Source organism: Bos mutus, chromosome 26, assembly GCF_027580195.1.
Source record: "Bos mutus isolate GX-2022 chromosome 26, NWIPB_WYAK_1.1, whole genome shotgun sequence".
Classification (NCBI taxonomy): domain Eukaryota; kingdom Metazoa; phylum Chordata; class Mammalia; order Artiodactyla; family Bovidae; genus Bos; species Bos mutus.
In genome coordinates, this window is record NC_091642.1 from 5,210,150 (window position 1) to 5,225,134 (window position 14,985).

The window sequence follows — 14,985 nt, forward strand, 5'->3', positions numbered from 1 at the left end:
AATAATTATTATTTTATACACAAGGAACCCAATCACGTGGGTTGATGATTATTTCTTTCTGTTACCATATTCCTGCCCTTCATGGATCACGGTCACGGTTTAGGTTTACACTTGACCTCCTGGCCGCTTCTTTTGCAGAGTCAAAGGTCCTAGGTGAAAAGCTGCCAAACACAGCTCTGATGTGTGAATGAGCAGCAACGGATAGGGAGGAATTGGACACATTCTCTCTTAATGGCATCATTTACATTGCAAATCAACAGTCTCTGTTGACTTGCTCAACTCAGCCTGCTTGGAGCAAAAGGACAGGTGATGTTGAGAGAGCCCACCGCACTGACTGGTGGAGCCTTCATGAAGACCCGGAGATGACTTCACTGAGGAGCTCAGACTTCCCTGGGGCCGTCTCACCTTGCTTCACTGAAATCACATAGAGCACGTGAGCAGTCATTTTCAAACAGTGATCAATGTCAGGGATTCCAGAGACGACCTCAAAAACACTTTGAATTAAAAAAAAAAAGAAAGAAAGACAATCCGAGTGTCAGGAGTGCCCATTGGTCTGCTTAGCCGGGGCTCGAGCTGGCTTTTGGAGGCTCCCTCTGTGCCAGGAAGGGGTCCTTCAGTTGAAGGCCAGAGAGGAGGAGACAGTCCTGGGTGAGCTGAGCTGAGACAGCAACTACTAATCAAACAAGAAGGAAGCATTTTAGCGTGTTAATAACGTGTCTGAGTATCTGCCAGGATGGCTGTCTCTTCTTATCCTAAATGAAAAAAAGACTACCAAAAAGGTATTTTGGAAGGAAGCATTTGAAAACACACTTGGAACTGTCCTTTTAGGGAAAACAGACTAGCTCCCAGTTTGGACTTTGGAGTTGACACTGGATAATTCAGAAGCAGGTGCGGCCGCTGTCTCAGGAAGGGCCGGGGTGAAAGGTGAGTTCAGAGGGGGCCCTGGTGCAGAAGCACGTTGGGTGCCCACTGTCGGCCCAGCCACAGCAGGCGGAACCCATAGCATACTTGGACCCTGGCATGCGGAAAAGCCCCGGCTCCCACTGGTCCAGCCGAGAACAACTCCCTCCATCCCTGCCTGCCTTCCCCGGCCCCTCCCTTGAATGGGGCTATCCACGGAACTTTCCTGGCAGGAGGCCTGAAGTCTGTGACCTGCCAGGAAACATGACAGATGCACCCGTCAGAGCCAGATCAATTAAAATGAATCATGAGAAGTCCTCCTTCCTATCCGAGGAGCCTGAGCTTTTCCCTACAGAGATCATCATGTATATATATATAACAGGAATTATTGAACTTCAGGCTTGGAAGGCTCTTGCAAGCTTCCACCCAACCCCTTTATCTTACAGCCTAGAAAGCTAAGTGAGTCACGTGACAGAGGCCATGCAGCCAGGCAGGGTCACGGCAGGACGGGGGCTGGGGAGGGACTCACTTGGTCTCTTCCCTGGGAACTCAGGGTGCCTGCATTCTCCCCAGGGATGGCAGGAAGATCGAGGACAGGACGGAGCCTGGAGGGCTCTGTGTTGGGGATGCAGCAAAGATCTTTCACATCGAGAGCCAGTACTTTGATTCTAGATGTTTAAGCTGCTTACGGGGTCCCCTAGCAACTCCAGGACTCACACCCATATGTGCACCATCCTGGCTAACATTTTAATAGAGAATTTCTTTGTTATATTAATTCTCTGATTAATAAAATTGCTTTCATTGTGCTAACATCTTATCATTTTACTTCTCTTTTTTATTGTAGAGTCCAACAAGATGAGATCTACCTTCTCCAATTTTCACACGTACAACACAGCCTCGTTAACTGTTCGTTAACATGCACAACAGCAGATCTCCAGAACGCACGCATCAGGCAAAAAAGAAACATCTTAGCTTCTGATCAGCACCTCCATGGCTCCCCCGGCTGACCCCTGCCCCTAGCAACCACCCCTCTGCTCTCTGCTCTAAGGAGTTTGACTCCTTTAGAGACCTCATATAAGAAGACTCATGTGGTGTTTGTCCATCTATGAGTGGCTTCAGTTCAGTTCCGTTCAGTCGCTCAGTCGTGTCCGACTCTTTGCGACCCCATGAATTGCAGCTCATTTCACATCTAACAACGGTCTTCAGGGTCTTTCTTCCCTCTGCATATGACAGGCCTTCTCTCACTGAGCAGCATCTCATCTAACAGCGGTCTTCAGGGTCTTTCTTCCCTCTGCATATGACAGGCCTTCTCCACTGAGCAGCATCTCACTGTGCACACATCCACACCACGCTTCCTTCACCTGTTCTTCCGTCGGTAGATGCACACGTCTCTTCCGCACCTGACTGCTGTGAACACTGTTGCAGTTAACGTGGGAGTGCCTGCCTTATCCAGATTCTGAGTCCAGTTCATCAGGATAAGCAACCTGGAGTAAGATTGCTGGAGCATGGACCCTTCTGTCTTTAATTTATTGGGGAACCTCCATGCTGTTTTCCATAGCGGATGCACCATTTTACAATCCCACCAGCTGTGTACAATAGTCCCAAATTCTCTACCTTCTTGAAAACGTATGTTTATCTTTTGTTTTGTTTTGTTTTTAAATAACAGCCATCCAACTGGTGTAAGGTAATGGCCCACAGTGGTTTTGATTTGCATTTCCTCGATGACTCGTGATGTTGAGCATCTTTTCATTTACCTACTGGCCATCGGTCTGTCTTCTTGGGAGAAATATCTATTTAAGTCGTTGGATAATTTTTTACTTGGTTTATTTGCATTTGTTTGTATTTTTGCTACACAATTGTAGGAGTTTCTCAAATACTGTTGATATTAATCCCTTATCAGACCTGGGGTTGAAAAATTTATTCCCCCACTTCATAGGCTATCTTTTCATTCTACTGTTCCCTTCCTCTGTTGTGTAAATGCTTTTTAGTTTGATGTAGTCTACTTGACTTTTTGGTGTCATTTCCAAGAAATCATTGCCAAGGCCAATGTTTAAAAGTTCTTCTCCTATGGTTTCCTTTAGGAGTTTCGTGGTTTCAGCCCTTAGGTTTAAGTCTTTAGTGCATTATGAGTTGATTTGGTGTATTTTATTCCTAAATATTTTACTTATTTTTATGCTATTATAAATGGGATTGTTTTCTTAATTTCTTCTATAGATAGTATGTATAGAAAGGCAACTTTTTTCTCCTATGTTGTATCCTGCAAACTTTCCTGAATTTATTAGTTCTAATACTTTTTGCTGGAGTGCTTAGGGTTTTCTACATATATGATCATATCATCTGCAAACAGATAATTTTACTTCTTCCTTTCTGATCTGGGTCCTTCTTACTGCGTTTTCTTACCTAACTAGTCTGGCCAGAACTTCCAGTATTAGATGAAATAGAAGGGGTGAGAGTAAGCATCTTGTCTTATTTCCAACCTTAGAGAGAAGTTTTCAGTTCCTCATCATTGAGTATGATATTAGTTGACAATATATGACCTTTATTATGTTAAGTTACATGCCTTCTATACCAAGTTTGTTGAGTTTTTAGCACAAAAAGTTTTGAATTTTGTCAAATGCTTTTTCTGCCTCTATTGAGATAATCGTTCTTATGATCCTTCATTCAATCAATGCGGTATATCACTTTAACTAATTTTCATGTGTTGAATCATTTTTACTATTCAATCCTTATTATGTCCTTCCTTCTGCAGACTCTAAGTTTTTGTTTGTTTCTTAAGGTCCTTGAAGTGTAACGTTGGGTTGTTTAGGGGAGATCTTTCTTGCCAGAACCACAGATGGTGGACCTAACTGACACAGACAGAACGTTTCACCTCGCAGATGCAGCAGAATACACACTTCTCTCAAGTGCACAAGGAGCACCTGAGGATATATCACACGTTAGGTCACAAAACCACTAACAAATTCAAGAATATTGAAACCATACCAAGTATCTTTTCCTACCACAATAGAGTTAAAGCTGGAAATCAGTAACAGAAAGAAAACTAGAAAGCTACAAACACATGGAAGTTTAAGACCACACTCCCGAACAACCAATGAGTCAAAGAGGAAATCAAAGAGGAAATGGAAAATTATCTTGAGACAAAGGAAAAATGAAAACACAACATACCAACACTTGCCGAGGCAGCAAAAGCAATGCTAAGAGGGAATTCATAGTGATAAAGGCCTATGCTCATTTCTTATCTCAAACACACATAGCCCTGGTTGTTTTGACTGCACAAGTACTCACCCTACCGCCACCTAAAGACGAGCCCAGTTTTGAGTGGGCAAATAAACCCCTTTGAAGGTAGATTATGCGAAACTGAAGACAGTAACGGATGGCGTGCATACCAGTAGGATGAGCTACATTGTTTGATTCATGGAAAATGGAGGAAACGGTAGCGACACCCAGGAGCGAGCATTCCGAAGCAGAGCTGTGCTTGCCTGACACGAGAGGGCGCGCTACTGACTTTTCTGTCTCCTCCACAATCAGATCTGCTTCCCTTTACTGTGGTCTCCCATCTCTTATTCCCTGAAAGCACTAACTGCAAAGGTAGCCAGGAGTTGTTCGGATTTTTAAGATACCGCAAAGCTGTCAGATGGGGCCAGCGTCACTGCCTACCACTGACTCATGAGGTTCACCGCGTTGCCCTGAAATCCCAGTTACTCACCGAGATTGTACCACATGTCCCTGATCTCGAAGCCAATCTGTCTCCGCATGTCGCCGTACCTGAAAACCAGAGACAGGAAAAACACTGAGTCACTCCACGCAGCATTTGAACATCAGGCTTGGATTACTTTTATTTACTTTTATTTTTGGCTGCACCACACGGCACGAAGGATCTTAGGTCCCCGGTCAGGTTTTTGAATCTGACCCCTGCCTTGGAAGCGTAGAGCCCTAACCTACTGGGCCTCCAGGGAAGTCCAGACTTGGATTATTTTTACGTGCAACGAAAGTCTCCCATCCCTGAGGCCAATAAAGAGGGTGTCAAAGCATCAACTTCTTCTGCCCCCGAAAGGAATTGGAGGAGGAATTCAGCTAAAAACCTCACTTTCCCATCATCACGGATTACATAAGGGCCTCTCCTCTGTGGGAACATGGGGGAGACGGTGCAGAGAAATTCCTTTCCTTTCTTCCATCTCTCATGGCAGGAGAAAGAGAACCTGGTCCCTGGGCCCGAGGGGGAGTTTGCTTTGCATGCATATCATTAGCATCTAGCCACCAGACACCAGATGCCATTGCACAGCCTGGCACACAGTAAACACGCCTCACATGTTAAATTAAGCCCCGGAGTCTTAGGCAATCAGGCCCGGGAAGGCCTCTTCCGTGGAGCTCCCAGTTCCCATCCTTCTTCATCATTTTCAGTGTAAGGAAGGACTTAACACCAAGAGATGTCAACAAACATTCCCCCCCGCCCCCGCCCATTTTTGTTTATCCCGGGAAAATAAATGCTAATTTTCTTCCCAGTGGGTCAGCAGAGGGGGTGTGTGTTTCATGAGTAAACAGAATTTGATGCTTCAGAAGATAAACCTTTATTAGTTTGTGAGCAATTTAACGTTTCCCTTTATTGCCTAAGGAAAAGGCTGATTATATTAAAAATAATAATTTGCAAAATGATCCCACAGTGTTGCAGCATCACAGCTGTGGTTCGGCGCCTGCCCCGCGCATCCCCGTGTCAGCTGACATGGGAAGAAAGCTCTGATTATGGATGACCGAGTTGTGACTCCAGAGGCAGAGATCGGGCTGGTACCTCAACAGCCTCAGCTGGTGCCACCTTTCATCAGAGTCTCGTGTGCCCGAAGCACCTGTCACTTCCAGCAGGAAAGGACTACAGACCCTGTGATCATCACAACCAAGAAAGATAAACAAACCCAGCAGCTCCCCTTGGAGAAGTCAACCTTGGGAACATCCCAGTCGGACAGGTGCCAGGAGGCTGTACATGTGGAGAAACTGATCAGAGCGGGCAGTGTTACCGCCCTTCCTCTGAGGACAAGCCGGTCCTCCAAGGTGAATGCAGTGCTGCCCAGCGACTGGGGCAGGTAAATTCTGTGAGTGAGAGAGAGGTGCTCTCTGCCCGGGTCTGTGCCCACCACCAAGATACAGTGAGCAGGGACCTGGCCACCCTTCGGTATCTATCTGGCACCCCAAAACACCCCAGGGGCACACAATCTGAGCACAGTAAGGGGTGCTTCCTTTTGAGGCTTGGAGAGCTGTTTTTCATCCCCATTTTGCTCCTGTAGGAATGACAAAGGGGTCCCAGCAGCGCAGGCCAGGCGAGGAGGCGGTTGGCTGCGTGATGACTGGGAAGACCATCCTCCCAGCATTTGCTAGGAGAGGAGGATCGGGGATGGAATACTGTGCTCCATCCAGGGCAGATGCTTCCTTCCCAGGCTGGGGGGATGCTTGCTGTCCAGGGGGATGAGCTGCCTCCCAGCGGAGCACATGTCTCGGGTAGCGGGGAGTGCAGCATTGCAGGGAGGACCCCGAGGATGCCAACACACCAGCCTTGGCCTCCAGGTGCTCAGACTGCAGCACAGCGAGGGGGAGGCCAGAGTCCCCGAGGAGGTGACAGCCTGGTCCCGGGCGGGTGCTGTCAGTCACTAACACAGGCTCTAAAGACCCTGGCAACTGCCAAGCAATTACTTCCCGGTCTGGGATGGTAGCTCTTGTACAGTACGAGTGGTGAAAGCCAGGCGGATCTCCATCAGCGTCTGAGCCTCTCGCCCTGACCAAACTCCCTCTCTCAGGTCTTACACTGATTCAAATTAAACCCCGAGGTTCAGAAAGGTAAAGGGCAGGGGAACCCCAGCTGTAGCGCCTTCACCATTTCGGTCTGGATCACCAGGAGGGACCCGATGGATGTCTCAAGCTGTACGGCGACCCTTGTCCAGAGATGGAGTTGATGCAGGGACCGCAGGAGAGGGAAGCCAGCCCCATCCCCTGCTTCTCCACACAGCTCGCAGTGCTCGCAGTGCTGGCTGAGTGCTGGGTGGGGCTCAAGGATGCTTGCCTTACACTGCTCAGCTATGTTCACCATCTTCTCTGTGGAAAGTGATGCGTCTTCACAAGTATTTGAGAACAGGGAGGATGAGGAAAGATCTGAGCATATATCCCTCATGAGAGTTAGGCTGCCTGGATAAAGGTGCTAAAAATGCCGTTTTAATAGTCAAGTGAGACACAGGAGTGCGAGGTTGGTATAGGAGGCATAAAGAGCTCGAAGGTGAAGGACAGGACAGCATCTCCCTGGCAGCAAGACTGATCTTTTCTCCAGCTTTAATAAAGCAGGCAGCTTTGACGAATCCATACACATCTCAGCGTAATCCGCAAATAGAGTCACAGCTGTCACCAGAACTTAGGAGGGATTCCTGAACCATTCAGCTGTCATCTCCCAAGGAGGAGACAAGCAGCAATGCAGAGAACCTGGGATCCAGGGCTGGCGGCTTTAGGGTTTTCGTAAGAGTCCATCCTGAAGACTGATGGTTGAGGGAACAGAGCTAGTCCTCAGGGGCGGGGGAGAAAGATGACTTGGCCAAGGTCACAGGGCAAGAGGAGAAGAGACTGCAAGTCTGCAGACTCCCACAAATCCCCGTCCCTCCCCCCGGCCCGCACCTTGAGGACCAGAGAGGCGTCCACGAGTCACAGCATAGCACTGTCCCATGCCTCAAGCTGTGCGTGTTACGTTTCATTCTTGTGGTAAGCCCACGTGGTGAGGAAAGAGACGTTCCCACAGCCACTTTCCCACTGAGGAAGCAGAGATTCCTGCTGCTGAAACGACACGCCTGTCTCCACAAAGCTGGGGTCACCAGGCACTCCAACCACACCCAGCTGCCCTGTGCCCACCCACACAGTGAGCAGACACCTCGACAGGGCCAGCCCGATGGGCCCCGAGAAGTAATCCTTTAGATGTGAGCCTGGATAGATCTCAGATCCCACATCCAGGCCTACAGCTCTAACCCGAAACAGCATGACTCTGGTCTCCCCGGCCTCATCTCAGCACCTGCTATCCTGAATCTTCACCCCAAGCAGCAGAAACAGCATGTCCACCAGAGACAGTCATCCAAGTTGAGGGGTCAGCAAACGGAGCCCCAGTCCCAGCACACGGGGAAAGTCACCTGACCACCCTGACCCACGGTCTCTTCATCTGTAGTATCGGGTATTGATGGCGTGACGCATGTCTCTCTCTTCATCTGTGGTATCGGGTATTGATGGCGTGACGCATGTCTCTCTCTTCATCTGTGGTATCGGGTATTGATGGCGTGACGCATGTCTCTCTCTTCATCTGTGGTATCGGGTATTGATGGCGTGACGCATGTCTCTTCATCTGTATCGGGTATTGATGGCGTGGCGCATGTCTCTCTCTTCATCTGTGGTATCGGTATTGATGGCGTGACGCATGTCTCTCTCTTCATCTCTGGTATCGGGTATTGATGGCGTGACGCATGTCTCTCTCTTCATCTGTGGTATCGGGTATTGATGGCGTGGCGCATGTCTCTCTTCTTCATCTGGTATCGGTATTGATGGCGTGGCGCATGCGATGTCTCTCTCTTCATCTGTGGTATCGGGTATTGATGGCGTGGACGCATGTCTCTCTCTTCATCTGTGGTATCGGGTATTGATGGCGTGACGCATGTCTCTCTCTTCATCTGTGGTATCGGGTATTGATGGCGTGACGCATGTCTCTCTCTTCATCTGTGGTATCGGGTATTGATGGCGTGACGCATGTCTCTCTCTTCATCTGTGGTATCGGGTATTGATGGCGTGACGCATGTCTCTCTCTTCATCTGTGGTATCGGGTATTGATGGCGTGACGCATGTCTCTCTCTTCATCTGTGGTATTGGGGTATTGATGGCATGATGCATTTCTCTCTCTTCATCTGTGGTATCGGGGTATTGATGGCATGACGCGTGTCTCCCAGGCTTTGGGGAGAACGAGACGTTGCCCTTGTTTGAGCAAACAATGAAGTCAGGCTGGTCCTTCCTTTAGAAGCTTAGACTGGCCTTCTCACAGCATCCCCCCATGGTTTCCATGGTCATTGAGACTAATTTTTCAGCAAGCATCACTCATTGCTTTATGATTTACTGAGTATGTCCTGGAGGCCAGCACAGAGCTAATATGGGAACAGTAATGTAATGTGCAGAAGAGACACAGTCCACAGACGTGCGGGGCCTGTTCGCATAGTAGCAGAGATGGCCCAGGACATGCAAGTACGTGTATATAGTCTTTCTCAAAGGGCCATGATCATGGTTCATTAGGAAAAAGTGGAGTGGGTCCAGGTTGGCTGTGGGTGAAGTTTGCTCTGAGAGTAACGTTGACTTTCAGATTTGAAGAAGGAAAGCTGTAATTCAGACAGATATGGGACGCAACCAGCAGGATCAAAGGCCCTGTGGCGGTGGGTGGGGGGGCGCAGATAGGTAGGTATATGGACCACAGAAGGCTGGAGGACAGGGAGCTTGCCTTACTGCTTCCCCTTAAGAGGAGGGCTGTGTTGTGAACCAAGGCTTCAGAGGCAGATCAGTAAGTTTCAAAAATTTTCTTGAAATGAGAAATATACTAAGAGGCACACACATAAATATATGTGCACAAGAGTTTCATGAGATAATGCTTAACTTTACTACCTGCCATGAACTCTGATGCTTTCTTATATTCTATTTGAGTGGGGGATAAAAAGGAAAGAAAGAGGTATGTTGGTCTTGGCTGGTGTGGGTTGAATTGTGTCCTCCATAAAAATCTGTTAAGACCCTAATCACTGCTGTCTATGAATGCGAGTGTGTCTGGAAGAGCATCTTTGCAGAAGGAATCCTGTTAGCATGAGGTCATGCTGGACGGGGCAGGCCTTAAATCCAACCACTGGTATGCTTATCAGGAAAAGGAGACGTTTAAGGACAGAGACACAGGGAGGAGGGCCGTGTGAGGATGAAGGCGCAGCTAAGGAGCATGACCACAGCGAAGGATGGGGCCGCCCCAGAAGGTAGGAGAGAGGCAGGAAGTGCTCCCTCTGAACTTCCAGGAGGAACCAACTCTGTCGATGCCTTGATTTCAACCTCTGGTCTCTGCAACTGGAAGATAATGTATTGCCGTTACTTCGAGCTGCTCGATTTGTGCTCATTGTTACCTTACGGCAGATGGCTCTAAAAAAAATTAATACAACGGCCCATTAGGTTGCTATCCTGGCCCAACAAAGGGCTGAGATGCACAAGGGCTAATATTGAAGAATGCTGTCTTAAGGGGAGACCACAGAATCATCGAGACTTGAAGAGCTCCATCACTGAACGGTTGGATGGAGGAGTCTGACAACAGTGCAGAGAGGCTGAGATGGGAGAAGGAAAACCTATGACGGGGTTCTGGGAGCCCAGACAGGAGCCGGCCAGCAGCCAGAGCCAGGAGCGGTGGAGGATGGGGAGAGACGGGAGGCATGCAGGGAGCTGGGGGAGATGATGGGTGGGCCGAGACATTTTTGTTTTTATGGGAAAGACTGGAGGTAGGAGGAGGAGGGACCCAAGACTGATGGGAATAAGCCTAACTAGACACAGGGACAGATGTGTCCTCCACTGCATAAAGTTTTATCACGGTCAGTAAAAACCACGTCACTAAAAGAAGATATGGTATATACTGACAACGGAATATTACTCAGCCATAAAAATAATGGAACGACGCCACTTGCAGCAGTTTGGATGGACCTAGAGATGATCACACTAAGTGAAGGACGTCAGGCAGAGGAAGACAAGTATCACACGATATTGCTTACTTGTAGAATCTAAAATGTAACACAATTGAATTTATTTATAAAACAGAAAGAGACAGAGAAAATAAACTTGGGGCTACCAAAGGGGAAAAGGACAGGGTGGGGTCATAAATGAGGAGTATGGGATTAACAGATGCACAGTGCTAGTATAAAATAAACAGCAGTGATTTACTGTACAGTACAGGGAAATACATTCACTATCTTATAATAACCGATAATGGAAAAAATCTGAAAAAAAAAAATACGGAGTCACTTTGCTATATCAATTCAGTTCAGCTGCTCAGTCATGTCTGACTCTTTGCGACCCCATGAACCACAGCATGCCACCCTCCCTGTCCATCACCAACTCCTGGAGCTTGCTCAAACTCATGTCCATTGAGTTGGTGATGCCATCCAACCATCTCATCCTCTGCCATCCCATTCTCCTCCCACCTTCAATCTTTCCAAGCATCAGGGTCTTTTCAAATGAGTCACTTCTTCGCATCAGGTGGCCAAAGTATTGGAGTTTCAGCTTCAACATCAGTCCTTCCAATTAATATTCAGGACTGATTTCCTTTAGAATGGACTGGTTGGATCTCCTTGCAGTCCAAGGGACTCTCAAGAGTCTTCTCCAACACCGTAGTTCAAAAGTATCAGTTCTTCAGCACTCAGCTTTTTTTATAGTCCAACTCTCACATCCATACATGCCTACTAGAAAAACCATATCTTCGAGTAGATGGACCTTTGTTGGCAAAGTCATGTCTCTGTTTTTTAATATGCTGTCTAGGTTGGTCATAGCTTTTCTTCCAAGAAGCAAGTGTCTTTTAATTTTATGGCTGCAGTCTCCATCTGCAGTGATTTGGGAGCCCCCGAAAATAAAATCTCTCACTGTTTCCACTGTTTCCCCATCTATTTGCCATGAAGTGATGGGATCAGATGCTGTAATCTTAGTTTTCTGAATGTTGAGCTTTAAACCAACTTTTTCACTCTCCTCTTTCACTTTCATCAAGAGGCTCTTTAGTTCTTCTTTGCTTTCTGCTATAAGGGTGGTATCATCTGCATATCTGAGGTTATGGATATTTCTCCCAGCAATCTTGATTCCAGCTTGTGATTCATCCAGCTCAGCATTTCGCATGACGTACTCTGCATATATGTTAAATTAGCAGAGTGACAATATACAACCTTGGTGTATTCTTTTCCCGATTTGGAAACCAGTCTGTTGTCCCATGTCCAGTTCTAAGTGTTGCTTCCTGACCTGCATATAGGTTTCTCAGGAGGCAGGTCAGGGGGTCTGGTATTCCCATCTCTTTAAGAATTTTTCACAGTTTGTTGTGATGCACATGGTCAAAGGCTTTGGTGTAGTCAATAAAGGAGAAGTAGATGTTTTATTGGAACTCTCTTGCTTTTTCCATGATCCAACAGATGTGGCAATTTGATCTCTGGTTTCTGTCTTTTCTAAATCCAGCTTAAAAATCTGGAAGTTCATGGTTCATGTACTGTTGAAGCCTGGCTTGGAGAATTTTGCACATTATTTTGCTAGCTTGGGAGATGAGTGTAATTGTGCAGTAGTTTGAACATTCTGTGGCATTGCCATTCTTTGGGACTGGAATGAAAACCGAACTTTCCATTCCTATGGCCACGGCTGAGTTTTCCAAATTTGCTGGCATATTGAGTGCAGCACTTTCACAGCATCATCTTTCAGGATTTGAAATAGCTCAACTGGAATTCCATCACTTCCACTAGCTTTGTTCATAGTGATGCTTCCTGAGGCCCATTTGACTTCACATTCCAGGATGTCTGGCTCTAGGTGAGTGGTCACACCATCATGGTTATCTGGGTCATGAAGAAATTTCTGTATAGTTCTGTGTATTCTTGCCCCCTCTTCTTAATACCTTCTGTTTCTGTTAAGTCCAAATCATATCTGTCCTTTTTTGTGCCCATCTTTGCATGAAATGTTCCCTTGGAATCTCTAATTTTCTTGAAGAGATCTCTAGTCTTTCCCATTCTATTGTTCTCCTCTATTTCTTTGCATTGATCACTGAGGAGGCTTTCTTATCTCTCCTTACTATTCTTTGGAACTCTGCATTCAAATGGGTATATCTTTCCTTTTCTCCTTTGCCTTTAGTTTCTCTTCTTTTCTCAGCTATTTGTAAGGCCTCCTCAAACAAACATTTTATCTTTTTGCATTTCTGTTTCTTGGGGATGGTCTTGATCACTGCATCTTGTACAATGTCACGAACCTCTGTCCATAGTTCTTCAGGCACTCGGTCTATCCAATCTAACCCCTTGAATCTATTTGTCACTTCTACTATATAATCATAAGGGATTTGATTTAGGTCATACCTGAATGATCCAGTGGTTTTCCCTACTGTCTTCAATTTAAGTCTGAATTTGGCAATAAGGAGTTCATGATCTGATCCACAGTCTGCTCCCAGTCTTGTTTTTGCTGACTGTATAGAGCTTCTCTGTCTTTCGCTTAGAGCATTCATCTTCTCCTGTGAGAACTCCAAAATTATAACTCACTGCTGAATAAGCGTCTATAGGAGAATGTTGGATTCCACCAAGAAAAGATACCCCACATCCAAGGGCAAAGGAGAAGTCCCAGCAAGACTTTGCTATACACCAGAAACTTACTATTGTAAATCAACTATACTTCAGATAAAAGGAATGTAATATCACTAATGTGCGCAAGCCAAAAGCAGTTCACTTAACTCTGTCAAAAGGACCTTGGCACAGGTTACAGCTTGTTGAGTCTATCTCCTCCGGTTCCCTTCTAATTCTTATTATATAGTGAATTTATTTGCAATAATTTGAGCCTCTTGGGGAAAAAAATAGCACAAACACAAATTAAACATCATATTCTCTTTTATAATTTGGAATGCTCTACCGCAGCTTCTTATTAGGTCGCATGCAAAGCAAGGCTTGTCCCCGTGTACTCTTCCCTTTCGGTTCCCCTAAAAAGTAGTGTGTACATCAGTGTGTACAAACTCAACCCCTCACTAATGTTCTAGAACCCAGTGTTTAGAAAGATGATGATTTTTTTTTTTTAATATGGTATTTGGTCCAGTAGTGAAACCTGTCCTCTAAGAACAGGCAGGTATCTGAGGATAGACTTCTATAGTTAAAACGAACCAAAAAAGAATGAGAAACACTCCGGGACCAAGTGAGGAAGAGGGTAACGGGAATGACACACGTCAGTCACACGAGTTCACCGACCCGGGGTTGCACCGACCCGGGGTTGGCCATCAAGCATTACCCTCTCAGCGGACAGTTGTAAATGAGCATTTTATGCTTAGATCTGCTGGAGGCCCGTTCATGAACCGCTTCCTCTCTCAGAAAGAAGTCTGGTTCTGAATACAGAAGCCCATTTGCTGTCACAGCACCCCATGGTCCCCACCAGGACACATGATATCTTCCAGATTAAAATGTCCACACTGGCTGCTAATTCTAAGCCAGCTCTTTCACACTGGACTCAAAATATCCTGAGCCCCCGGAATGTGCAAAGTGCGTTGGAGGATGGAGGTGGGGGAATTAATGACGGTCAGGTTTAGCATTCTGTCGACTTCTCTGTCCTTTGTTAGGAGTCACTAGCACCAAGGATGTCTGAAGGTGAGTCAGTTAAATGTTCTTATTATGGACTTTAATTCCTACGGGTTATTTATTTCGTGGTTCATTGCCAAATCTTGTACTCAGTTTGGGTTGGACATAATCAGTGCTCTGTGCAGTATGGCCCATTCTTTTATGCTACTCCCGTGCGCTTTGGGGAACGCCTCTGGAATAAATATCCTAATTATCTCCCCAACCTAGGTCATCGGGAGGACACGCAGCTGAACAGGAGAGAACAAACAGGCAGATCTTCTGATCCTGGCATTTTCTGTTATTCTGGGCCACAGAGCTGTCGACCCGGAAGATACGAGAAGCTGAGGGGCCTGCAGAGAGGAAGAGGAGCCGGGGGCGTGTGGGTTCCACGGATTCACAAACCCGGCAGCAGCAGACAGGCTGATGGGGAGACAGTCAGAGGCGATGAAACAGGATGGCACAACTCCACTTTCAGACCCCCTGGCCTTCCCTTCTAGAAAAAAGTAGCCACCCGCATTACGATGTCCACTGTGCTGGACATCAGCACCCAGCCACTTGCCCAGACCACTGGGGTTAATCCCTGTGTCACTTGGTCCCTCGTGCCCTGCGCCAAGTCCCAAGTGCCCCAATCCTGGCCACTCTCTCATGCTGCAACAACCCAGAGCACCTCTGCTTAGAGAGGGGGCCACACCCCTTAGGACCGCATAGCCCCTTTTGGGACTGGCTGTTCGCTGGCATGATGCTCTCT

At 46.9% G+C, this 14,985-nt stretch overlaps 1 protein-coding gene across 1 annotated transcript in view; it reads right to left on the reverse strand.

Moving 5' to 3' along the window:
- Nucleotides 1-14,985, reverse strand: part of DOCK1 (dedicator of cytokinesis 1) — a 559,920-nt gene that overhangs the window by 97,093 nt on the left and 447,842 nt on the right. The window contains exon 33 of the mRNA XM_070363418.1: nucleotides 4,607-4,665. Within this exon, the coding sequence (XP_070219519.1) occupies nucleotides 4,607-4,665 (59 nt within the window). The remainder of the gene's footprint in view (nucleotides 1-4,606; nucleotides 4,666-14,985) is intronic.